At 46.2% G+C, this 24,423-nt stretch overlaps 1 protein-coding gene across 3 annotated transcripts; it reads right to left on the reverse strand.

Annotated features, from left to right (window-relative positions):
- Positions 1-1,560: 1,560 nt before the first annotated feature.
- Positions 1,561-24,241, reverse strand: ranbp2 (RAN binding protein 2). 3 transcript variants are annotated; one of them, XM_065014081.1, is made up of 30 exons: positions 24,064-24,241; positions 23,401-23,468; positions 23,205-23,316; positions 22,775-22,927; positions 22,194-22,424; positions 21,968-22,110; positions 21,603-21,798; positions 21,214-21,514; positions 20,951-21,132; positions 19,389-19,576; positions 19,007-19,130; positions 18,515-18,676; positions 18,169-18,306; positions 17,827-17,958; positions 17,501-17,710; positions 15,469-15,540; positions 15,201-15,342; positions 14,973-15,073; positions 10,321-14,851; positions 9,680-9,757; positions 7,609-7,770; positions 7,424-7,504; positions 7,154-7,326; positions 4,886-5,474; positions 4,613-4,723; positions 4,320-4,465; positions 3,637-3,910; positions 3,362-3,534; positions 3,054-3,227; positions 1,561-2,650 (listed from the first exon to the last, which is right to left on the reverse strand). In XM_065014081.1, exons 1-30 carry the CDS (start codon positions 24,133-24,135, stop codon positions 2,345-2,347), a joined length of 9,525 nt encoding a protein of 3,174 aa, XP_064870153.1. In that variant the 5' UTR covers positions 24,136-24,241; the 3' UTR covers positions 1,561-2,344. The 3 variants fall into 3 exon arrangements, with proteins under 3 accessions (XP_064870153.1, XP_029494152.2, XP_029494143.2); XM_029638292.2 differs by lacking the exon at positions 9,680-9,757 and having other exon boundaries at positions 7,154-7,323; XM_029638283.2 differs by lacking the exon at positions 9,680-9,757.
- Between the last annotated feature and the right edge of the window lie 182 nt (positions 24,242-24,423).

The raw sequence follows: 24,423 nt of genomic DNA on the forward strand, positions 1-24,423 counted from the left end.
GTTAAATCACACCTCCTCCTCCATACGTCACAGTGGGAGCCACACATGCAGGGATCATCTGTTCACCTACTCTGCATCTCACAAAGACATGGCAGTGGGAACCAAAAATCTCAAATTTGGACTCATCAGACCAAAGGACAGATTTCCAGTGGTCCATTGCTTGTGTTTCTGGGCCAAGCAAGTCTCTTCTTATTGGTGTCCTTCAGTAGTGGTTTCTTTGCAGCTATTCAGTCTCCTCTGAACAGTTGATGTTGAGATGTGTCTCTTACTTTAACTCCGTGAAGCATTTATTTGGGCTGCAATTTCTGAGGCCGCTAACTAATGAACTTATCCTCTGCAGCAGAGGTAACTCTGGGTCTTCCTTTCCTGTGGCGGTCCTCATGAGACGGTTTCATCATAACGCTTTTTTTTTTTTGCAACTGCACTTTAAGAAACTCTCCAGATCGACTGATCTTCATGTCTGAAAGTAGGTTGGGTGATTGTGGAGGCCAAGGTCATCTGATGCAGCACTCCATCGTTTCTCTTTGCTTAATTGAGCTGTTCTTGTCATAATATGGACTTAGCCCTATTTGGTAAAATACCTTCTGTATAACAACCCTACCGTGTCACACTAAAACTGATTGGCTCAAACGCATTATGAAGTAAAGAAATTCCACAAATTAACAAGCCACACCTGTTAATTGAAATGCATTCCAGGTGACTACGTCAAAGCTGTTTGAGAGAATGCCAAGAGTGGGCAAAGCTGTCAAGGCAACGGGTGGCTACGTCAAAGCTGTTTGAGAGAATGCCAAGAGTGGGCAAAGCTGTCAAGGCAACGGGTGGATACGTCAAAGCTGTTTGAGAGAATGCCAAGAGTGGGCAAAGCTGTCAAGGCAACGGGTGGCTACGTCAAAGCTGTTTGAGAGAATGCCAAGAGTGGGCAAAGCTGTCAAGGCAACGGGTGGCTACGTCAAAGCTGTTTGAGAGAATGCCAAGAGTGGGCAAAGCTGTCAAGGCAACGGGTGGCTACGTCAAAGCTGTTTGAGAGAATGCCAAGAGTGGGCAAAGCTGTCAAGGCAACGGTGGCTACGTCAAAGCTGTTTGAGAGAATGCCAAGAGTGGGCAAAGCTGTCAAGGCAACGGGTGGCTACGTCAAAGCTGTTTGAGAGAATGCCAAGAGTGGGCAAAGCTGTCAAGGCAACGGGTGGCTACGTCAAAGCTGTTTGAGAGAATGCCAAGAGTGGGCAAAGCTGTCAAGGCAACGGGTGGCTACGTCAAAGCTGTTTGAGAGAATGCCAAGAGTGGGCAAAGCTGTCAAGGCAACGGGTGGCTACGTCAAAGCTGTTTGAGAGAATGCCAAGAGTGGGCAAAGCTGTCAAGGCAACGGGTGGCTACGTCAAAGAATCTCAAATATTTAGATTTGTTTAACACTTTTGGTTACTACATGATTCCATGTATTATTTCATAGTTGGTCTTCACTATTATTCTAGAATGTAGCAAATAGTAAAAATAAATTAAAACCCTGGAATGAGTATGTGTCCAAACTTTTGACGGGTACTGTATATTTGAAATCGAACAAGGTTCAGTTATAAAGCAACTTTATTTTTAAAGACAGTCTCCAGCATCTTGTATTTATTTATTGACAATAAGAATTGTTAACCCCAATTGTGACCCGACCATAAAATATATTTTGTATGTCACCTCTCCCAAATTGTCAGACTTCATATTCCTACCTTTTAGTTTAAGACAGGTGTAGAGTCTCAATTTGCACATTATGAAATCAATGTATAGCCTACACACAACAAAAAAAAACACACCTAAAAAAGTATACACAGGCAGCAAGAGGAACACAGTACAAAACGAACATTGGTTGGTTTTTAAAAAAGGTCGCGATAATCTTAATTAAGACAATTACACAAAACAAATTGGGTTAGGGAGCTTATGAAGGAACCAGCGCTGTCAACTCTTATTGGAACACATGCACAAAAAAAAAGACAAAATATAGTCCATGTACATTATACACACACAAAGAGTCTGGGGATTCACACTGGGACATGCAGCCCTCAGGATGCGGCAGGGAGAAAGTGCAACACTCATCAGGAGGAGACACTGGGCCGGTCTTAAATTAAAGCCTATTCTCCCCATAGTGGGCTACCAGTGCCCTCTTTTTAAGCTGAGCCCCAAGTGGAGTGCACTATATGGGGAATAGGGTATCATTTGATATCTGCCTACTATAATTGTGCTCAGTTTGAAATGCTATAACTCCCCAGTCCATGACCAGAGTGAAGGCCCATTGCCATCCAGTCAGTGACTACATTTTCAGCCCTACAGTGGAGTTGTCCAGTCAGTGACCAGAGCTCAAGCTCTACAGTTGTCCACATTCGGTGATGACAATCTTCTTGCTGGGTTTGCCAGTTTTGGTGCCCAGCTCTCCCATTCTGCGGACCACATCCATGCCCTCTCTGACGAAGCCAAAGGCCACGTGTTTAAAGTCCAGGTGCTCAGCCTTCTTCAATGTGATGAAGAACTGGGAGTTGTTGGTGTCTCGGCCATGGTTGGCCATGGACAGCAGCCCCGGACCCGTGTGGCGCACATCAAAGTTCTCATCCTCAAACTTGTTCCCGTAGATGGACTTCCCTCCTGTCCCGTCCTGGTTGGTGAGGTCGCCACCCTGAGTACAGACAGAAAGATGTTAGGAAAGACTTATCAAGATACAGATAAAAGCTAAATTAGATATAGCTGTGGTTTACAAACTGTTTTTGTGTTCCAAGAGGCACTGACTGACCTATTTGGGAAACATGGTATTGAAGATTATGAAAGCACGTTGGTGGTTCTGAGTATGGTCTGGTTTCAGTTTAACCTAGTCATCACTAGTTAACATAGACACAAAGTCATAAACCACACATATTCCTACAATTTATCTTCTTAAAATCTGATTTTAAACCCAACAACAACCTTATATTAAGACAAAAAAGCAAGTGTTTTTTCCCCATAATTTTTTACAATATAGCCAATTTAGACTTTGTGGCTGTGTTATTTTATGGAAACCTCCCAACCCCACACTCCCCCCTCACCTGACACATGAAGTCCGGTACGATCCTGTGGAAGACAGAGTTGCGCAGCCCGAAGCCTTTCTGTCCTGTACACAGCGCTCTGAAGTTCTCAGCCGTCTTGGGGACAATGTGAGAGAACAGTTCTATGGTGACCATTCCCAGCGGCTCGTCATCAGCGGAGATGGAGAGGTACACCTAGGGGCAGAGTTTCATATAGATTATTTGACAGGCCATAATATTAGTAAAACACCCAACAAATGATTTTAGGTGGAGGGGACAAAAGTCGTAGGCGCTCCACCAAAACAATAGCAGGCACGGGAAACACTGACCTGGGGGTTGGCGTCTCTGGAATGTTCCTGGACCCTGGACATCTGGGGGGAGAGGGCCGAGGCCTCTGATGGGCTCATACGGCTCTGACACTCACAGAAGGTCTTCCTGAAACACTCAGCCAGCTCTGCTGTTTTGAACTTGGCTGCCAACTGCTCCACCTTACCCTCACCCTCTGGAGAGAACACAGGATCAATAAATGTATCAATTCATCAACTATATAAGAATCAATATATTTACATAGCGCTGTGTTTGGCGGAGCTGTGTGTAGACCTACCTGCAAAGTCGGTAGCGGTCCAGACGAGGGCTTGGTTAGAGGTGTTCATGGGTTTGAGCTCCATGCTCTGGCAGATGGTGTGATTGGCACACACCTTCAGCACCTGCTCCCTCCTCATCAGCACCCGGTAGAACCTCTTATCGGGGTGGAAGAGGATCTTGATGTCTCCCACACCCCTCTCCTTCCACTGGCCCAGGTCTCTCTCCCAGCGGTACAGCTTGGTACGCTCCTTAAACAGGATCTCCTCATCCTCCTCCCCTGACTTAGTCTCCACCTAGACAACACAGTTACGCGCAGGTTAATCAGGAGGGTGTAAGTTTACATAACTTGTATAGAAATGTATCAAATAGAACAGGCAATATTCTCTGTCACGGAGAGAATATGGAGTCATGACAGCTCTAGACCACCTAAAACACATTTACAGTCAATTATAATGACGACGTGGAGTCTCAGCTTGGAATTCAGGAGATAGATTGGGGGCAAGGCCCTGCAATAGCCTAGCGTCCCATTGAGGGGGTGTACTTGTTCATTAAGCTGCATCACGTTTCAGAAAACAGGTGATAGGCTCCTGTAACCTATGAGCTGTTCCGGCTCACACAAGCCAAAGATACTTTACTTTATAGTGATGACATTCCCAGTAAGGTTAAGTGGAATTAGATTAGTAGCAGTGCATTGATAAGTACCTCTGGTAGGGTGACTATGGGATCAAAGTGAATTTCCACATTATTAGCGTCCTCTTCATGACTCCTCTCCTCCCCTCCTTCAGCATTGGGTGGGGCTGCAGCTCCAAACAACGTAGCCCCGGCATTCGCCCACGAGAAGTTAGAATCTAAGAAGGAAGCATTTTAAAACAAATGTTTGTTCTCACTTAAAACATAGCTCACAGTTGTGTCATGGAAACCTGTAAAACCTTAAAATTAAGCACATATTGAATTTCCTTCAGTCAACTGTATTCAGAAAACGTAGAAGTGTCAACCTTGTTTTCCGAAGGCGAATTCACCCCCGGTGTTCTGTGCCAGATCAGCGAAGGAGATCCCTTCCCCTCCCAGATCACTGAAGCCCAAGGAGCCAAATGAGTTTGGAGCATCTGTAAACGAGAAAATAAATAAAGGATGAGAAGACAGGTTGCTGTACTGGTGTCACAAGTGAGACTGCTGCTGTGAGTACATCGAATGTATTCACAAGAGGGACATGCTCTTCCTGATCAGTGTAGAATGCAAAGGGCTCTGCAATGATAAATATCGCATACCCTGAGTAATGGTTGTCGTAAATGTCGATGTGGAGTCCGGCTCCGAGGTCTTCTTGGTAGACAGGTCTATAGGGCTGCTGCTGGTAGCTGCAGGAGTAGAGTCTGACTGATCTGGAGCCTGCTTACCACTGCTAGCTGCAGGGTTTGGAGTTTGACAAGAAACACAACTGCTTGCAGACTCCTCATTTCTAACAAGACATGCGTCACACTCCCACTGCCCTGGCTTTTTGACAAACTGTGCACCAAATCCAAATGAGGCAGTCACCAAAGCTGGGGCACTAGCAACAGGTTTTGCTGAAGGGTTTGACGTTTGAGCCTGCTCCCCGCTGCTGGAGACCGCAGTCTGAGACCGTGTTGGAGTGGAGTCTGACTGATCTGGAGTCTGCTGGACCTCTGCCTCCTGGATGGTTACTGACTGAGCTGGGAACTCCACCTCTGCTGCAGAGGACTGAAGCTCTGCCTCAGACAGATCTGGAACCTGTACCTGGCTGCTGGGGGACTGGTCTGGGAACTGTTGTTCTGGCACTGTATCGCCGGTGCTGGAGGACACAGCCTCAGATGAAACAGGGTGTGCGCTTCTCTCTGCATCCTGAAACACAACCAAAACATCAATATTTGCTTGAGAGAACTATAGTAGTTTTAATTTCTTATATCCTAATGCCACATATGTTCATCTACATGTGCAAACAAATCAATATACTCTGCTCAAAAAAATAAAGGGAACACTTAAACAACACAATGTAACTCCAAGTCAATCACACTTCTGTGAAATCAAATTGTCCACTTAGGAAGCAACACTGATTGACAATAAATTTCACATGCTGTTGTGCAAATGGAAGACAACAGGTGGAAATTATAGGCAATTAGCAAGACACCCCCAATAAAGGAGTGGTTCTGCAGGTGGTGACCACAGACCACTTCTCAGTTCCTATGCTTCCTGGCTGATGTTTTGGTCACTTTGAATGCTGGCGGTGCATGAGACGGAGTCTACAACCCACACAAGTGGCTCAGGTAGTGCAGCTCATCCAGGATGGCACATCAATGCGAGCTGTGGCAAGAAGGTTTGCTGTGTGTGTCAGCGTAGTGTCCCGAGCATGGGGGCGCTACCAGGAGACAGGCCAGTACATCAGGAGACGTGGAGGAGGCCGTATGAGGGCAACAACACAGCAGCAGGACCGCTACCTCCACCTTTGTGCAAGGAGGAGCACTGCCAGAGCCCTGCAAAATGACCTCCAGCAGGCCACAAATGTGCATGTGTCTGCTCAAACGGTCAGAAACAGACTCCATGAGGGTGGTATGAAGGCCCAACGTCCACAGGTGGGGGTTGTGCTTACAGCCCAACACCGTGCAGGACGTTTGGCATTTGCCAGAGAACACCAAGATTGGCAAATTCGCCACTGGCGCCCTGTGCTCTTCACAGATGAAAGCAGGTTCACACTGAGCACATGTGACAGACGGGACAGTCTGGAGACACCGTGGAGAACGTTCTGCTGCCTGCAACATCCTCCAGCATGACCGGTTTGGCGGTGGGTCAGTCATGGTGTGGGGTGGCATTTCTTTGGGGGACCGCACAGCCCTCCATGTGCTCGCCAGAGGTAGCCTGACTGCCATTAGGTACCGAGATGAGATCCTCAGACCCCTTGTGAGACCATATGCTGGTGCGGTTGGCCCTGGGTTCCTCCTAATGCAGGAATGCTAGACCTCATGTGGCTGGAGTGTGTCAGCAGTTCCTGCAAGAGGAAGGTATTGATGCTATGGACTGGCCCGCCCGTTCCCCAGACCTGAATCCAATTGAGCACATCATGTCTCGCTCCATCCACCAACGCCACGTTGCACCACATACTGTCCAGGAGTTGGAGGATGCTTTAGTCCAGGTCTGGGAGGAGATCCCTCAGGAAACCATCCACCACCTCATCAGGAGCATGCCCAGGCGTTGTAGGGAGGTCATACAGGCATGCGGAGGCCACACACACTACTGAGCCTCATTTTGACTTGTTTTAAAGACATTACATCAAAGTTGGATCAGCCTGTAGTGTGGTTTTCCACTTTAATTTTGAGTGTGACTCCAAATCCAGACCTCCATGGGTTGATACATTTGATTTCCATTGATAATTGTGCGTGTGATTTTGTTGTCAGCACATTCAACTATGTAAAGAAAAAAGTATTGAATAAGAATATTTCATTCATTCAGATCTAGGATGTGTTATTTTAGTGTTCCCTTTATTTTTTTGAGCAGTGTATTACAGAAGTCTCTTGTGCTTTGCATACCTCTGTCTTGAAGTCCTCTGGCTTGTCTTTCTCTGCCTTGCCGACTACATAAGAAAAAGTTGGAGGCAGCTGCAGCGGCTTGGCTTTCTGCTCCTCATCTGGAGTAGACCTCTTCTCCAACACCACCTCAACCTCCGGGTACAGACCCTCAGCACCTATCTCGGCCTGAGCTGCTGAGAGGAGAAGGTTATTGGAGAGGCAACATTTGGCAAGAAATTTCACCAACCTATCAATACCTCTCTCTATAGCCAGTTTGGCTATGAAACTTACCAGAATTTGCAGCCTTTCTCTCAGGAGGATCCGGGTACAGTCTTCCATTCAGCGCTTTAACTGCAGTCTCAAAGTCCTCATCTGCAACACAAACTAACGTTAGCAACACGGTCAACTACAATGCGTAAACCTTTGCTCATACAAGTAGAAAAGTTTTGCAAGAGAGCGTTGGTGTCATTTCTCACCGTCCGTCTGGTCGTCACTAGTGTTTCCTGGTTCGTTCTGGTAGCAGAAGAAGGTGAGAGGCAGCAAGAGTTCCCTGGCCAAAGCAGCCTGCTCCGCAGTCGGCTGCCTCTCGTACACCACCTCCACCTCACTGTCATCATCAGCCCTTGCCTGGGGGGGTGCTATAACACAACACAAAGAGTGAGACAACTCAGGAGACCCCTTCCTACAGAGGAGTATACAGAACAGAGACGTTGAAGGCAGTAACAGAATGATGCAACTTTATTAACCTACAAGGTGAATTTGCATAATATAATCCCAAATTGCTGTACAATAAATGGATCTACAGAACATTTTAAGACTTGACTCAACTATGCTGCAAGGTTGTTTGGTACTGTAGGGCAGACAGGCTAACATTTAATATCCTAAAAATGGTTCACCTGCTAAAAAAGTCACAAAACCATTTCACTAAGGAGGTAGTTGCATGTCTAGGGTTAGTTCCAAACCGAAACACATGCATCTCAAAAATATTGACATCATGCATTTCACCACACCAAGCAAGCAGTCTCATATCTCTGAGAATGCGTTAACTATTGCAGAAGTGAATCTCAAAGGCATCAAACATCAGAACCATGGATCTACAGTAAACTGTACACGAGGCCAACCATATAGGATTCCAGTTACCATTTCCTACTGGTTCTCTAAAACCAAATCATATGCCAATTAGCTTAATACAAACATCCCCATAAAAATCTGTCAGTTTAAGCTAGAGACACTAAAAGTATGTGATCAAAAGTATGTGGACACCTTCAACTTAGTGGATTTTGCCATTTCAGCCACACCCATTTGACAGGTGTATAAAAATTGAGTACAAAGCCATGCAATCTTCATTTACAAATATTGGCAGTAGAATGGTCCGTACTGATGAGCTCAGTGACTTTCAACGTGGCACGTAGCGTCCGGACAGTTTGGGCTACATACTAATATAACCCCTCTGTGGAAAGGTTTTTTTGCTCTAAGATGGCCACAGCCCTTACAAGACTTGTCTGAAGGTCCCCTGGTACCAGTTGAAAAATAATATTAGTATATGGACACTGTTTAGTGCCAAAAATAAGGGGTTAAATAGATGTAAAAAAAAATTTAAAAAAGTTTCCTGATCTTTCTTATCTCTTTCAGATACAGGACAGACTCATTGTTCCATGTAGTAAAGCTGTTATTCTCTGTGTTTGTATGGGGCTAATAGCAGGCCAAATCAAATTGTTTCATATTTTGATACTTCAAGCGTGTGCATAAAATTCAAAATCAAATAAAATTATCTTTGGTATGACCTTAATAGATGACCATCCGGTGGTAGAAAAACAAACGCTTGTAACATACACATTGTACCTGGGTTTGAAATCTGGGACATACTGGAAATCTCTGGAACGAACCGGACCAGACAAGGTGTTGCCTTTCACACTGTTGCTACCCATCCTGGACTAAAAATGTGTGTGACGTTGAAGAGTGTGTGTGACAGTACATTCCTGTCAGGAAGCATGGCCGTGTCTCCTTTCAACAGAGGGAGAAGAACTCTATCATCGCCAACACTCCACTGGCCGCTACCAGGAACTTAGCCCTTTCACCTTTCCATTAGCTAAACAGCTTGCCTAACTTTTATTCGCAGTAAGCCTAACAAGCAAAGTTTGAAATGTGTTCCACCCTCTTGTAGCTTTAGTGACACATGTCAAGGAGTGCCCTCGATTGCAACTCTGGACCTCAAAGCCAGTTCCACTGCATTTTTTCATTGTCCCCCTCTATAATCAGGGACTGATTTAGACCTGGGACACCAGGTGTATGCAATTAATTATCAGGTAGAAAAGAAAAAAAAAACAGCAGTCTCTGGATCTTGTAAGGTAAGCGTTGAATACCCCTGCTTTAGAGTAACAGTAACTCGAGTATCAGATGGCATGCAGCTCGTTAGGTTGTTGTACTAAAGGTTTGTATGTTCCACTCGTTGCATGCGGGTTAAGACCGGCTACAAAGCAGGCCCAGCCAGGTGACAAATGTGTAGGTGACGTGTCACAGCACACACACAGTGCAGTGACAGAGTACCTGGGGGCTCAAATTGGGTGGATGAGGTGCTGGTCCAAAAAGCCATTGGGTTATCTTTGAAAAGCCTAAAATCCAATCCTACAAAATAATGGTTGGCAGGTGAGACAAGCTGGAATCGGGGGGGTTGGATTAAGAAATGAAAGTGTATTGCAATGAGTCTTCAGTAAGATTCAAGTTGAAGATCATTTCATTATTTAAGTGTAATGGATTCTACAATCTTTCTAAATTCTGTCCTGTCTCCATCTGCCTTCATGAAGATGTAGCCTGCTATAATTCTTTGAAAATGGAGTGACTGCATTATCCTTAGGGGATTTGATTACTAGGCAAGTGTACAGTACAAGTGTACTCGATTATATAATTGATGACATCTGCTATCATATTTAAACTATATCATTAAATTACAAGGGAGAGGAATTAGATGTAAATTAGACTAATGGGAGTGACTGGGTTAAGTTTGTGCTAACAACAGTGTGGGCTGGTGGAAGAAGCAATGAGATGAACCAATGGGACATGACTGGAATCACAACGGGGTCAAATTGTGTGAAAACTCCATCGTGGGAGGGGGGAAATCACCATTCAAAAACAAGCAGTTCACAAAATCAACAAAATCAACTAAGAAAGGATAACAATAAAAGGATTACCCTTTTCTGGGATTTTGAATGCAGGTGAGGACTGGGAGGTCCAACCGCTGTCTTTAGCCTTGGAGCTTTCTGAAGAACCATCCTCCTTGGACAACAGGAGGCTGCTGCCAAAGATCTTCTGGAGAGAGTCGGTTCCGAAGAGGAACTTGGGAGGAGACATCACCATCTTAGAGGGGTTGAGAGGGCTGTGTGGTGTGGAAGTGGAGGCCTTGCTGTCAGGGGTGTGGAAAGTCTCAGAAGTCAGCTCTGTCCGTTCTCTGGTGGTCTCCTCCAGGATGGCCACAGCAGCCTGTCCACACACTGTCATCCCTGGAGCTGTTGCTACCTCCTGAGGAAGGGTCTCACATGAGGCTATGGGAGTGACCAGAATCTCATTCTCTTGGGCGGTTTTAGCCTCGTCAAAGATGTCTCTGAAAGAGTTGGCCACATCCTGCAGTTTAAACCGCACTGCTAACTGCTCCACATTTCCCTCAGCTACCTCAGCAAAGTCAATGGCACTCCAGACCCAGGCCTTCTCAGCACCCTTCATGGGCTCCAACTTCATAGAAGACGTCACCCAGTGGTTGGCGCAGATCTTCAGGACTTGGTCCCGCCTCATGAGGAGTCTGACTCGTTTGGTGTCGTAGTTCTGCAGTATCTTAAGGTCTCCAATGCCCCTCTCCTTCCACTGGTTCAGGTCTTTGTCATAGCGGTACAGCTTTGCTCTGTGGCTGAAACACACATTTTCATTCTCCTCTCCAGTAGAGATCTCCACCAGGTCTGGCAGGGGAACCACAGGCTCAAAGTACAGGCCATCCCTCTCCTCCTCCTGGGTCACGTCTTGCTCCTCGTCCACAGACACCCCGCTCTGGTTCAGCTTGGCCGGTGACTTGGTTGGACTGATGACAGGCTGGAAGCTGAAGTTAAAGCCAGCTGTGGATTCTCCAAAGCAGAAGAGGTTCTTCCTGATTGGGCTGCTTGCTAGGGGTGAGGTGTAGACAGATGTGTCAGCACTGTCGTCCAGAGCCTCCTCTCTCAGGTCATAGTTGTCCCATTCTAAGGTAGGCCCAGTGCTCTCCACGTGGGGCTTGATGATCAGACCTGAGGTGTTACTGGCTGTTGTGATGTTAGCTTGGCTGTCGTCCTCCTTGATCTTTGTTTTGTCATCAGTCAGGAAGGATTTAAGGTCTTTCAGACCGGACTTCATCTCCTCTGCCTTCTGGATGAGATGTGCAGTTCTGCCTGTGTCAACAAGCTTGTGAGGAGTCTGCAGTGGGATGTCCAACAGGAGCCTCTGACACTCCTCAAACTTAAGCTTGAACTCCTCAGCCAGCTCAGGGGTTTTAAACTTGGCAGCGAGTTGCTCCAGTTTGGCATCTCCTTCTGAGAAGTCATTAGCAAGCCACATCCAAGCTTTGTCGGAACCAGCCAAGGGCTTCAAGTTCATGGTGGTGGTGATCCAGTGGTTGGCACACACCTTCAGGACCTGCTCTCTCCTCATCAGCACCCTCAGCCTGCCGTTGGTGGCATTCTTCAGGAACTTGAGGACTCCAACACCCCTCTCCTTCCACTGGCTGATGTCTCCGTCAAACCTGAAGAGCTTTACTCTCTGTGAGTAAAGGGCCTGTTCATCCTCCTCTCCTGTGACCAGGTCCACTTTATCAGGCATCTGGACCACAGGTTCAAACTGGATATCGTCATTCTCTTCTGTTTTGTATACATCCTCTTCATCCTGGTCAGCGGAAGTGTCTGCCCACTGGTTTGACTGAAGGGATGTGAACAGCTGCTCGCCACTGTGGCTGAAGTCTTTGCAATTGGAATCTGTCTGTCCAAACTTGAAGTCTCCTTGTGAGTTCTTAGCCAAATCTGCAAAACTGAAGTCATTGGGTTTGCCATTCTCATCGGTGTTGTCCAATGAAGGCACTGATGCAGGTATACCAACGCTAGATTCCTTCTCTTTTTCTCTGTGCTGCTCTGCGATATTCTTCAGGAACATGGACGCAGACCCTGAAGCAGGAGTCTGAGTTTCATCTGGTGGGGTTTCCTTTGCCGTTTCTTGAGTGCCAAACTTAAAGCCACCTGCTGGGACGGGCATATTGAAAGAGAAGCCTGCAGCACTGGAGCCACTGCTTTCAGCCTGAGGGGTCTCAAACTTGAAGGATGCAGGGGCACCTGTATCAACTTTGCTTGTGCCAAACTGAAAAGAGCTGTCACTGTTGAAGTTTGCTTTAAACACATTGCCTACAGGCTGAGTAGATGTACTTTGACTCCCAAAGCGAAAGCTGAAGGATGAGCTGGAGGGGGTGGCTGTGCTCTTAGTGTTGGGTGTCTGACAGGAGACACATTGACTAGCAGAGCTGTCGTTTCTGACTAGACATGTGTCACAGTCCCACTGTCCCCCCTGTTTGGCAAACATGGCCCCAAGAGAGGAGGTGCTGCTAGCATTGGGTGTCTGGCAGGAAACACACTTAGAAACTGATGCATCATTCCTCACAAGACAGGTGTCACAGTCCCATTGTCTGTCCCTCTTAGCAAAAAGATCACCAAATCCCGACACTGTTGGCTTTGGTGGTGGTGCTACCTCAACTGTTGATTTTGCTGAGGGATTTGGAGTTTGACAAGAAACACAACTGTTTGAGGAGGCCTGGTTTCTTACAGCACACACGTCACAGTCCCACTGCCCTGGCTTTTTGCTAAACTGGGCATCAAATCCAGAACCTAATGGATTGTTTAAGGGCTTTGATGCTGCTGCTCTATCTACAACAGTTTTGGCTGCATGGTTTGGAGTTTGACAAGAAACACAACTGTTTGAGGAGGCCTGGTTTCTTACAGCACACACATCACAGTCCCACTGCCCTGGCTTTTTGCCAAACTGGGCACCAAATCCAGAGCCAAATGGCATGGTTGAGGGCTTTGATTCTGCTGCTACTTCTGCTGTGGTTTCTTTAATCTTACCAAACTGGGCTCCAAAACCAGCAACAGGTATAGAAGTGGTGCCACTGGTTCCAAATGTAAAGGAGGAGGGTATCTGAGCTCCAAAAGCCCCAAATCCCTTTCCAATAGATCCTGCGCTGCTGGTGTCTTTTGATGAGTCAGCTCCAAATCCAAAAGTAAATCCTCTCACTGAAGCTGCCCCACTAGTAAAGCCTTTGGTTTCAGTAGCCAGTTTGTTGTCCGTCTCTGACAGGGAATTAGGGTTGGCAGTCTGACAGGCAACACACTGCATAATTGTAGCAGCATTTCTTACATAACACACATTGCAGTGCCACTCCCCGTCCTTCATTGCAAACTGGGCAGCAAAGTTTGTCACCTGAGGAGCAGATGAATTAGGAGAAGTTGCTTTCCTATCTGGCTGATCTTGCTGCTTTTCTGGAGATTTGGGAACTATCTTCTGAGCCTCTTCAAACTTTGTTTTGAAGAGCAATGCCTCGTCTGCCGTTTTATACCGGATGGCCAGTTGCTCAGGCCTTGGTTCCTCATCTGCATAATCAATGGCATTCCAAACCCAGGACTTGTCAGAGCCAGCAATTGGTTTCAGGAGCATATCTGGCGTGATGTAGTGGTTAGCACAGATCTTCAGAACCTGCTCCCTCCTCATCAGCAGACGCACTTTCCCTGATGTATTGTGCTTTAGGATTTTGACTATGCCGATCCCCCTCTCTTTCCACTCCTTTGTCTCTGCATCAAATCTGAATAGCTTGGACCTGTTACAGAACATCTCCTCTTCTTCCTCCTCTCCAGTCTTCACATCTACTTTGTCAGGGAGGGGCACAATGGGCTCAAAGTGAGGCCCATCCTCATCCTCCTCCACATGTGTGCTGTCGTTATCGCTCTCCGGTCCTTTCTCCACCGCTGTGTTTTCCAGCCCAAATACCGGCTTGGTCTGATCAGTGAAACTAAATGGCTGTTCAATTTTTTCAAACAGGTTTGGTTTGTCCCGACTCTGGGCTGCATCACTGAAGGAGAAGCCTGCCACACTTTTAGTGCCAAAGCTAAATATCCCTCCCTGGCTAGGAGGCTCAACCTCTGAGGGGCCCTCTGATTTGGTGGGAATGTCTGATGTCAGAAGCCCCAACAGGTTCTCACTGTTTTTGGCTTTGAAGGTAAAGTCCCCATCATTGGATTTGAAGTTGGAGTTGAATTTAAAGGCAGCAGATGATGGAGTGGACTGGGCTACTACTCCAGCACCAAAGCCAGGCACCTTAAGAGGCTCAGCAGGGACCTGCTGGCCAAAGGCGATCTTCCCAAAGTCCACAGGCTTCCCCTCAATGCTCTTTGGTGGTTGGACAGGTACGACTGAGGGCTTGGTGAAGTAGCCAGGCTCAGGGAGGGGAGGGTTGGTGGTGGGCTGAGAGTGGCCGTAGTATTCCTCGCTGTATGGGGAGAGTAGACTGGTTGCTGGTGACTCGAAGTGGAGGGGGGTGCCGAAGACCTGGTCTTGAGGAGGGTAGATGCAGGCTGGTGTTGACTGCAGGGGAGGAGTGTTAGTGGGCTGCTGGTAGGTATACATGTGCTGCTGGGGTGGCAGGCGGTTGACTCCATACACAGGAGCCTGAGACAAAAGGAAAATTAATTCAAACCTAATTCAAATTTGTCACGGAAAATACTCCCCCACTTCCAAGTATCTAAACCATTCTGAATGCTCAAAGAAAAATCAAGGTATAAACACCGACCTTTGTTGGGGTAACATTGGCTGCAGGACGAAGGAGATACTGTCCGGAGTTATAAGCAGGGGATTGATTGAAATACATAGATGGGGCCTGTGTGGTGGCAACTGTAAACAAAAAGAGAAAAGGTTCAAATCAACGGTCATAATTTAATATCCTAGCAACATTTCTATTTCAGTATTCCTAATAATACAGCCCGAAACTACACAACTCAGTTGTGTACTGCGTTCCTACCGGTGAGGGGTGCTACATGGAAGGTCTGTGTTGGGGGGTAGCCCTCCTGCATGCTCTCAGCCCCATACCCATCTCCATACATCCTTTGGTGGGGTGACGCCATGCTGTCTGACGAGTTATGTCTCAGGTCATGGACCTCATTCTGCAACCCAACCACACAATACTTAACACAGAAACCATGCATGGACATCTATAATTTAATTAATAGGCACACTTGACATGGGCAACATCTCCCATATCCTCAAAGACAATGAAGCCAGGGGCTGACCTTAAGGGCCTCCACCTGCTGGCAGAGCATCTGCAGGAGGGACTTCTGGTGCTCCGCCCAATGAGGTGGTGTCTTGGGGAAATCAGGAAACAGAGGAGAAAAATAACATTTTCATTATATTTTTCATGTCAAGTTATTTCTATTATTTAGGTGAGAAAAAAAACCTGTACGGTAAATCTAAAACTGAAGTACATGAATGTCCATGTTTAAAAACCATAGGAAGAGCATCAGTGTCTCAGTGTACAAAACATTAGGAACACCAGCCCTTTCCATGGCACACAGACTTGGTGAAAGCTATGATCCCTTAATGATGTCACCTGTTAAATTCACTTCAATCAGTGTAGATGAAGGGGAGGGGACAGGTTAAATAAGGATTTTTAAGCCTTGAGACAATTGAGAGAGATGGTGTGTGAATGGGCAATAACATTTTGAAGTGCCTTTGAGTATGGGTATGGTAGTAAGGGTATATGGGGCACCGGTTTGAGTATGGTAGTAAGGGTATATGGGGCACCGGTTTGAGTATGGTAGTAAGGGTATATGGGGCACCGGTTTGAGTATGGTAGTAAGGGTATATGGGGCACCGGTTTGAGTATGGTAGTAAGGGTATATGGGGCACCGGTTCGAGTATGGGTATGGTAGTAAGGGTATATGGGGCACCGGTTCGAGTATGGGTATGGTAGTAAGGGTATATAGGGAACCGGTTTGAGTATGGGTATGGTAGTAAGGGTATATGGGGCACCGGTTTGAGTATGGGTATGGTAGTAAGGGTATATGGGGCACCGGTTTGAGTATGGTAGTAAGGGTATATGGGGCACCGGTTTGAGTATGGTAGTAAGGGTATATGGGGAACCGGTTTGAGTATGGGTATGGTAGTAAGGGTATATGGGGCACCGGTTTGAGTATGGTAGTAAGGGTATATGGGGCACGGTTTGAGTATGGTAGGGTATATGGGGCACCGGTTTGAGTATGGTAGTAAGGGTATATGGGGCACGGTTTGAGTATGGTAGTAAGGGTATATGGGGCACCGGTTTGAGTATGGGTATGGTAGTAAGGGTATATGGGGCACCGGTTCGAGTATGGGTATGGTAGTAAGGGTATATAGGGAACCGGTTTGAGTATGGGTATGGTAGTAAGGGTATATGGGGCACCGGTTTGAGTATGGGTATGGTAGTAAGGGTATATGGGGCACCGGTTTGAGTATGGTAGTAAGGGTATATGGGGAACCGGTTTGAGTATGGGTATGGTAGTAAGGGTATATGGGGAACCGGTTTGAGTATGGGTATGGTAGTAAGGGTATATGGGGCACCGGTTTGAGTATGGTAGTAAGGGTATATGGGGCACCGGTTTGAGTATGGTAGTAAGGGTATATGGGGAACCGGTTTGAGTATGGGTATGGTAGTAAGGGTATATGGGGCACCGGTTTGAGTATGGTAGTAAGGGTATATGGGGCACCGGTTTGAGTATGGGTATGGTAGTAAGGGTATATGGGGCACCGGTTTGAGTATGGGTATGGTAGTAAGGGTATATGGGGCACCGGTTCGAGTATGGGTATGGTAGTAAGGGTATATGGGGCACCGGTTCGAGTATGGGTATGGTAGTAAGGGTATATGGGGAACCGGTTTGAGTATGGGTATGGTAGTAAGGGTATATGGGGCACCGGTTCGAGTATGGGTATGGTAGTAAGGGTATATGGGGAACCGGTTTGAGTATGGGTATGGTAGTAAGGGTATGGGGCTACGGTTTGAGTGTGTCAAGGACTTAAACTCCGCTGGATTTTTCCACATTCAACAGTTTCCCTGTATGTATCAAAAATGGTTCACCACCCAAGGACATCCAGCCAACTTGCATCTGTGGAAAGAATTGTAGTTAACATGGACCAGCATCCTTGTGGTACGCTTGACACCTTGGAGAGTCCATGTCCTGACAAATTGTGGATGTTCTGAAGACAAAATGGGGTGCAACTCAATATTACGAAGGTATTCCTAATGTTTTGTACACTCAGTGTATGTTTACAAGTCAACATTTATCATACCATGTGTATTTTGGAGGAAGGGACAAAGCTCTTGCTGGGGGAAGGGGTTAAAGGGGAGAATTTGATGTGAGCGACTGAGGCAGCAGGCTCAGTAAACTGAGGGCTGAAGTGGACCGGTCTGCCCTCTTCATCCATCGCTTCTCCAATCTCCCCTAGCTGCTGGTTCACATCGTTCAGGAGATCCATCACCTCTTCCATTGAGACGGGCAGCTGGAACAACACACAGTGAATATGATTGAATGTCATGCTTCCAACTCTTAACTCTTCGTTTACATATTTTTGGCAAATAGTCATGTGTATAGATGCCGTATATTGAAGTGCGTAACCTTGTCCATGTCGTCAGCATTGGCATTGTAGATCTTGGACAGGTAAGTTCTGAACTTCCTGAGGAACATGACACACCTGTCCCGAGTCTCCTCCACCCCACTACCAGCCTCCTCAGACAGACGCTGGAAGATCTACACACAGAGATATATCAAAAGGCACAATTCATAACAAATGCATTTATGGTAAGACATTAAAAAATAAATGCTGCCTGCACACAATTTATTTGTTTTTTTTTTACTGGCAGCTGCACTAGAAGGCATGGCACTACAGCCACAGAGTGGGAGAAGTGCAGGGGATTGACTACCAGAGCAAGGTAGAGCAGTGAACCCCTCACTACATACCCTAGCTAGGTGCCAGTTAGATGAGATGTTGTTGATGGTCTCCAGAGTAGTAATAGCCTCCTCAGTCCTCCCCTCGACATCCAAGAGGGTTGCAAATGCTATCATGGCCTCCTCCTCAAAGCCCTTCACTGATGGGATCTGAGATTAACACGCAAACGCAACCTCACTAACCAATGAAAATAGAGCAATGCATATATTAAGCCTGGACTTGTCAACTTTCACGATTGGCATCAGTGATATGAAAAGTCTACACGTGTCAATGCTTTAACTCAGCAGACTAACAAGTATTGTGGAAAGCTAGGTTCTAATCCAGTCGGTTAGAGAAGCAGCTGTGTTGGTCGCTCACCTGTATGTCTCTAGAGGGAAAGTGTATGAAGAGGGGGTCCAGGGGTTCAGGGATGCTGCGCCTTTGCTTGATCTTGTCCAGCAGGGGGAGCACCACCTTCCAGTAGTGGACACTACGCCCTATGTACTCCTTCTGGTCATAGTAGGAGTTCACACCAACCCCCTGGGAACAACACAGCAGGTGTTAAATCTAAATGCAGAAATGGCATTGCTTCAAATCATCTATTATAACGAAGCACTCATCGTTCTGAGTCGCATTCTCAGAAGTAGTTTAAAGCAGACATAATTTACTGTACCAAAGGGAAATTGCTGATGTGTACTATTCTGACTAGACCAAGAGTTATAAATAATGACCATACACTAATTGGAAGTTATAAATACTATTGAGTAAATGGCGGGGGAAATCATTTCAGACAGACGCCTAGCATATCATGTAGACTTATGTAGTGTGTGACAGAAAAAGGCAGGTCTGCCGCCTGGCCGAGGTGTATACCGTTGAGCTGAGGTGCTGGGCCCAGTGTATGGGCAGGGCTGGTTGAAGGCCATGTTTCTCTCCAGCTCGAAGGGTGCTTAGTCCATGTTGAACAGTCATCCTCAGTTTGGCTGACATGCCAGGCCTAATTAAAAAATTATATAGATATTTTAAAGACAGAAGCAGAACCATAGTCATGTTAACCACAGAGTCACCAGTCAGCTTGATTTCTCCATCATGGGCCTTTACATTTTAACACAACTTATATAATATCTGTGATCAGTTCAAGTGAGGGAGGAGGGAATGGTGTCTGGGTAAATTTTACAGAGCTAGCTTGGGTAGTAAAACGCTTGATTTCAGCCATCTATCATATAAGTATAGCGATGAACCCGTAGTGACTCACGCAGCTTGTTTGTGTATGAGGCTGTAGACGGCGTCCCACCATTCCCTCTGTCTGTCTGTGGAGAGGAGGCGGAGGAGGGGCAGGGGCAGGCAGCGGGGCTCATGGAGTTGCTGTTGACCAGTAGAAGTGATCCTGGCCCTCTCCTGGAGCTGGGTGTGACTGCACCACACCACCCCACACAGGAACACCTAGAGAGGAGAGAATCACCCCAGTGTATTGCATTAGTTCTTAGAGCAGTGGTCACCAACCGGTCGATCGCGTTCGACTTGTCGATCTCCAAGGCATTTCTAGTCCATCGCCAAACATTTCTGTAAAAAACCCAACAACTAATCCTTGTGTTCCTATTTCTTTTTTATTAAGTCTCGGCTGTTGGTGGTAGGTGCAGCCAATTCAGCTGCCCTGCGCACCAGGTAGGCAAACGGTTGCCATTTCATGTGTCTGAAGGTACAAACTGCCTTCCCGGTGGGCCTGGAGAGGAAATCAAGTGCACTACGCTACCGCTGGCCAATCAGATTGCTCAGATGACCGAGTCTGCAGTAAAGTAGCAGGCATAATAGAAATCCTCTGCAAAATTGATACTGAGATTTCAAAATGTTTAAAACAATGACTAGAGAGACTGTCAACGAATACAGCAGAGCTGCTGGTTTTATGACTGAGTTCATGTTTAAGTTCTTACTCAGCACTGTCAACACTTTGTATTCAACACTTTTATAACCAATAAAACGTGCGTTCTTTTTACCACTCAGGGATACAACAAGCAGCGCAGCAGTAATGAATGAGTAGGAAAGTGTATCGATAAGCTTGTGTTATTGTTAGTGGCCTGAGTCTTTTTTACGTTGAGGAATATTTCACTTTCTCTGTTCACAACATGAATTTGAGCACGAGGCCGAAATAATGTGGTGCGACTCGAGTTCCGCCATCAGCTGGAAGACGGTGTCCCTTTTTGGTCAGTGTCAGCGGAGGGATGTTGACAGTTGGACCCTCAGTCTGCTGCTCTCTCCCTCCGCTATAAGACTGACCAGCAGATGCAGGCACCATCAGCCCACGAAAATAAAAACACTAATGATTTAAATGTATGCTCACTCAGCTGTGCCTCACAAGTAATACAATAATGGATCTATTACTGGTGTGATCATATAGCCTACCTCAAATTTTGAAATATGATTTTAAAAAATGTCCGAACAACAATGCATTGGCAGGTAAATTCAAGCAAAGCCAATATGCAGTGAAAATGTCAGCTGTAGAGCCAATACTCCACAAACCTCATTGCTAAAGTACTGTTTTTAATTGGTTAATTTTGCATAGCCTTACATTTTTTATGTTAATAAAAAAAAAAAATCAGAGTGGTAGATCTCGGCATGCATTTTCACTCAGAAAGTGATCCTGACTCAGAAAAGGTTGGTGACCACTGTCTTAGAGCATTCAAGGTCTTTGTATAAATGAAAAATTAAGCAAAAGAAGACAATCAACAATATCATTCGAAGGACAGTATTAGAAGATTGTTACAAGGCTGTTGAGCCTTGTAGAGACAGATATTGTAGAGCCACCCCAGCCACACCCACCTCCAGGTCTAGCAGGCAGATGGACTCAGGTGTGTTGGTGTCCAGTTTGGAGGTCTCCAGGATGAGCCTGGGGAACAGCTGTTTGAGCCAGTCCCTCAGAGCAGGCCTCCGGGCCATGAGAGACCACTGGAGACCCAGCCAACACAGCTGCTGAAGGTCACCTCCTTTGAGCTGGATGGAGCCTGAAGACAGGAGAGGAGCAGGGTTACACAGGGAACTTGTGAGATCAGCTCGTCTCCGGTTGTGTAGACCCACACACATACCGTTGTCCCGTTTGATGAGGTCAGATATCGCTGGAGCCTGTGTGTTGATGGAGCGGATGTCGTCGTTGCCGATGAAGGAAGTACCGGCCGGAGCCTGAAGCCCAAACAAAAGCTCAAACAGAGAGCCCTGACCACTACGGTTACCAAACGCCTCCACCACCTCTCTAACAAAGGTATGAGTGTCAGGATTGAGGTTAAGCAGCATGTGTCCAGCCTGGCTCTGTCTGTCACTGGCCAGCAGCTCCAGATGCTGAAGAGAAGACTGGTCCCCTTTAGTCACCTTGCTCTTCGGACCTGGGACCTAAATAGGAAGAATGAAAAGAAGATGGGTACAACATGAAAGACACCGTCATTTGCTAAATACAAAGCTTCTAGTTTGAGTGCATTACCTGGTAAGCCAATAGATAGCAGAGAGCAGCCAGGTCAATGACAGCCCTCCACTGCTGTTCTCTTTCCTGAGCCATCTTCAGCAGCAGAGTGCCAGCATGCAGGTACAGATGTCCCCTCATCTCCACATAGACCTCAGACAGATCATCTGTTACACTGCCCGCTGTCTTCTTCAGGCCCTGCATCGCACAGTCAAAACTACACAGAGCGAGACAGGTGTTAAATAAGGTTCGAACACACTGCTACTAATCTAGTAGGACTCTACAGAGTGACGCTCTAATGCAGAAACTCTGTTGGTAGACTAAGCATGGATTAACTATACCCAGTAGTCACGTTTCCCTGCCTAGCCTGGTTCTGACAAACACACCTCTCAAGGGCCTTGATGCTAGGCTGCAGTCCTTTTCCCGACAGGGTCAGTCTCAGCAGGCTGCAGTGGGCCAAAAGTAGCTCTCTCTGCAGATGTCTACTCATCTTCTCATTGGATGAAACACTGGGCTGGGCTAGGAAATCCTGAGAAACACCAAATTAAGCACTTTAACATTGTACATGTAATTCCATAAGTGTATATTGTATTTTGTGAGTATCCTGCTGACCTGTAGAGTGTGTACTACAGTAGAGTACCAGTCCAAGCTGGATCTAAGAAGGCCTCTCTTCTCTGTAGCCAGACAGTGTTTGACAGCCTCCTCCAGCCTGCCATCAGAGGAGAACAGCTGAACCAGCTTTATGTTGATATGGGCATCGCCAGGTCTCATAGCCAGCTCTGCCTGCAGCAGGTCAAACAACTGGTTCCGTCCCTGCTGGCCCTGTCGATTCAGTAGCCGCTCCTATAGGGGGTAGAAGGAGAGTTAGCAAGGATTGTTAAAGAGCAGATTTTTTTTAAACAGCTGATTATTTTTTGAACAGAAGTTTCTAGTCCCCGGGACCAGTCTGCTGCTCAACAACTGTTCCTGAGGGGGGAGAGAGGGCGAGGAGGGAATATGCATCAAACAGCTGCCAACTCAACAGGCAGGTAGTGATCTTGGGTCAACCCTGTGCCACAAGTTTCTTTTCAATCCTCCAGTCACAATGCGGACAGTCTTTAACCTTGACACACTATTTCAGGTTAGCCACACCATTTACAAAAAGCCCCAAATGCTTTTAATACAGGAAATCAATGCGGTGTTAGAGTTCTTACCTTGAGGTTGAAGACAGCAGGATTTGCAGGCAGCAACTTGGCAGCTTTCTCCACCCAGAACTCTGCTCTGCTGTCTCGCTCTGTCTTACTGACGAGCAGCTCAGCCACCTTCAAAACCAGGTCCCTCTGGGCTGGGTTCAGGTCCACAGACCGCTGGACACACAATTAAAGACTTGAAAGCATCTTTACACTGTCAGATAGTTAGGTTTGCAATCAGCATAGCCGGTTTTTGTTTTTTAGGGATCAGCTTTAATATTACAGATAGAAGTCATACTCTATCAATGTAATAATTTCCAATCACCCCATTTCTTTAGCTGTTTCTTCAAATAAATTATATAAAACTGGATGACTGACAAAGCCTAATGGACAGACTAATAAGATACTAGAACATTAATAAGTAAGTGAGCAACTGGCAGGAATATTAGCTTGCCTTGTAACATCCTACGGCCTTGTTGATATCTCCTTCCCTCTCATAAAGCTGGCCCAGGAACTTGTGTGCTTTGGGGTCTCTCTCAGCCACTGTCAGATATTCCGAAACATGTCTAAAAGAGGGGACCAGACATTCTGAATAAACACACAAAAGATGTAGATACCCACTTCAATATGTCAATGTGTTCAGGGCATACCTTTTAGCAAGTTCATACTCCTTAGCCTCGAAGTATAATTTAGCAAATAAAAATCCTTTAATTGGTTTCTGTGGAAAGAGAACATATGAAGGCCTAGTTTAAAATAAGGTTAAACTCATATATAGTTATAACAGCTAGTTAGCCAACTACTGGAGACTTACATGGTTACCTATTGTATTTTAAAGTTCACTAAACTTAGGTAGCCAACTAACTTAGTTGCCTAATAATACATACGAAAATCGTACCAGCTTCCTGGAAATTCCACAAGTTAGTTAGATCCATTCAAATATAAAATGACTAACTAGGATTTCATTTTTAAAGGCGATCATGGCTATCTTCATAGGAAGAGTGACACAACTAACTAATGCATGAGATGTTTCAAAATATAGCCAGCCCTGTTGCCCGCGCGTTTTCCACACACGGAATTCTTCACTGCGATGGATGAACTTGAGAAGTGTCACATTTGCAAGCGTAGTTAGCGAACGTTAGTTAGTTATCCAAAATGAAGGATCCGTTAGCTACTTGTTGTTGTTTCAGATTTAGTCTGTGGCTAGCTAGTTACTTTCAATGCTTGCAGTACTGCTAGCTATCATACCAGGCCATCATGGCCGTTAGCTTAGCTAGCTAATACACGCAGGATGAAGTGAAGCCGGTTGGACTCACCTCTTTGAGTGAAGGAGAGGAACTCTGTACTGAATAAATATAGCGTTCCACTTCGGCCTTACTTCGCCGCATGGCTGTGTAAAGCGTATTTTCTTGTTATTTCAAAACTAGAATTGCACAGAATTACAAAAATCGTCAGGAATCCTATTCTCCACTCTAGCCATGAGAACGTCAAATGGCAGCGGTACTCACGTGGATTCCAACCACGAGCTGTGATTGGTCAAGACTTAGCCAATCACATTTGAAAAAGTACACACTCAGTATATTGAATACAAATACAATAGCCTATGCTTCATTAGAGAAAATATGCAATCTGTTTTTGTTATTGCACAAAAACAATCGCGTTAGTAGGCTGTAGTT

The sequence above is a fragment of the Oncorhynchus nerka genome, linkage group LG3 (assembly GCF_034236695.1).
Source record: "Oncorhynchus nerka isolate Pitt River linkage group LG3, Oner_Uvic_2.0, whole genome shotgun sequence".
NCBI classification, from domain to species: domain Eukaryota; kingdom Metazoa; phylum Chordata; class Actinopteri; order Salmoniformes; family Salmonidae; genus Oncorhynchus; species Oncorhynchus nerka.

Coding starts and splice junctions, on each gene's coding strand:
- ranbp2 (XM_065014081.1), bottom strand. CDS start 24,135: ATGCGGCGAAGTAAGGCCGAAGTGGAACGCTATATTTATTCAGTACAG. Junction 7,771..9,679: donor CACCCAATTTGAGCCCCCAG/GTACTCTGTCAC, acceptor GTTGTGTTATAG/CACCCCCCCAGGCAAGGGCT. Junction 3,535..3,636: donor GACCGCTACCGACTTTGCAG/GTAGGTCTACAC, acceptor TGTTCTCTCCAG/AGGGTGAGGGTAAGGTGGAG.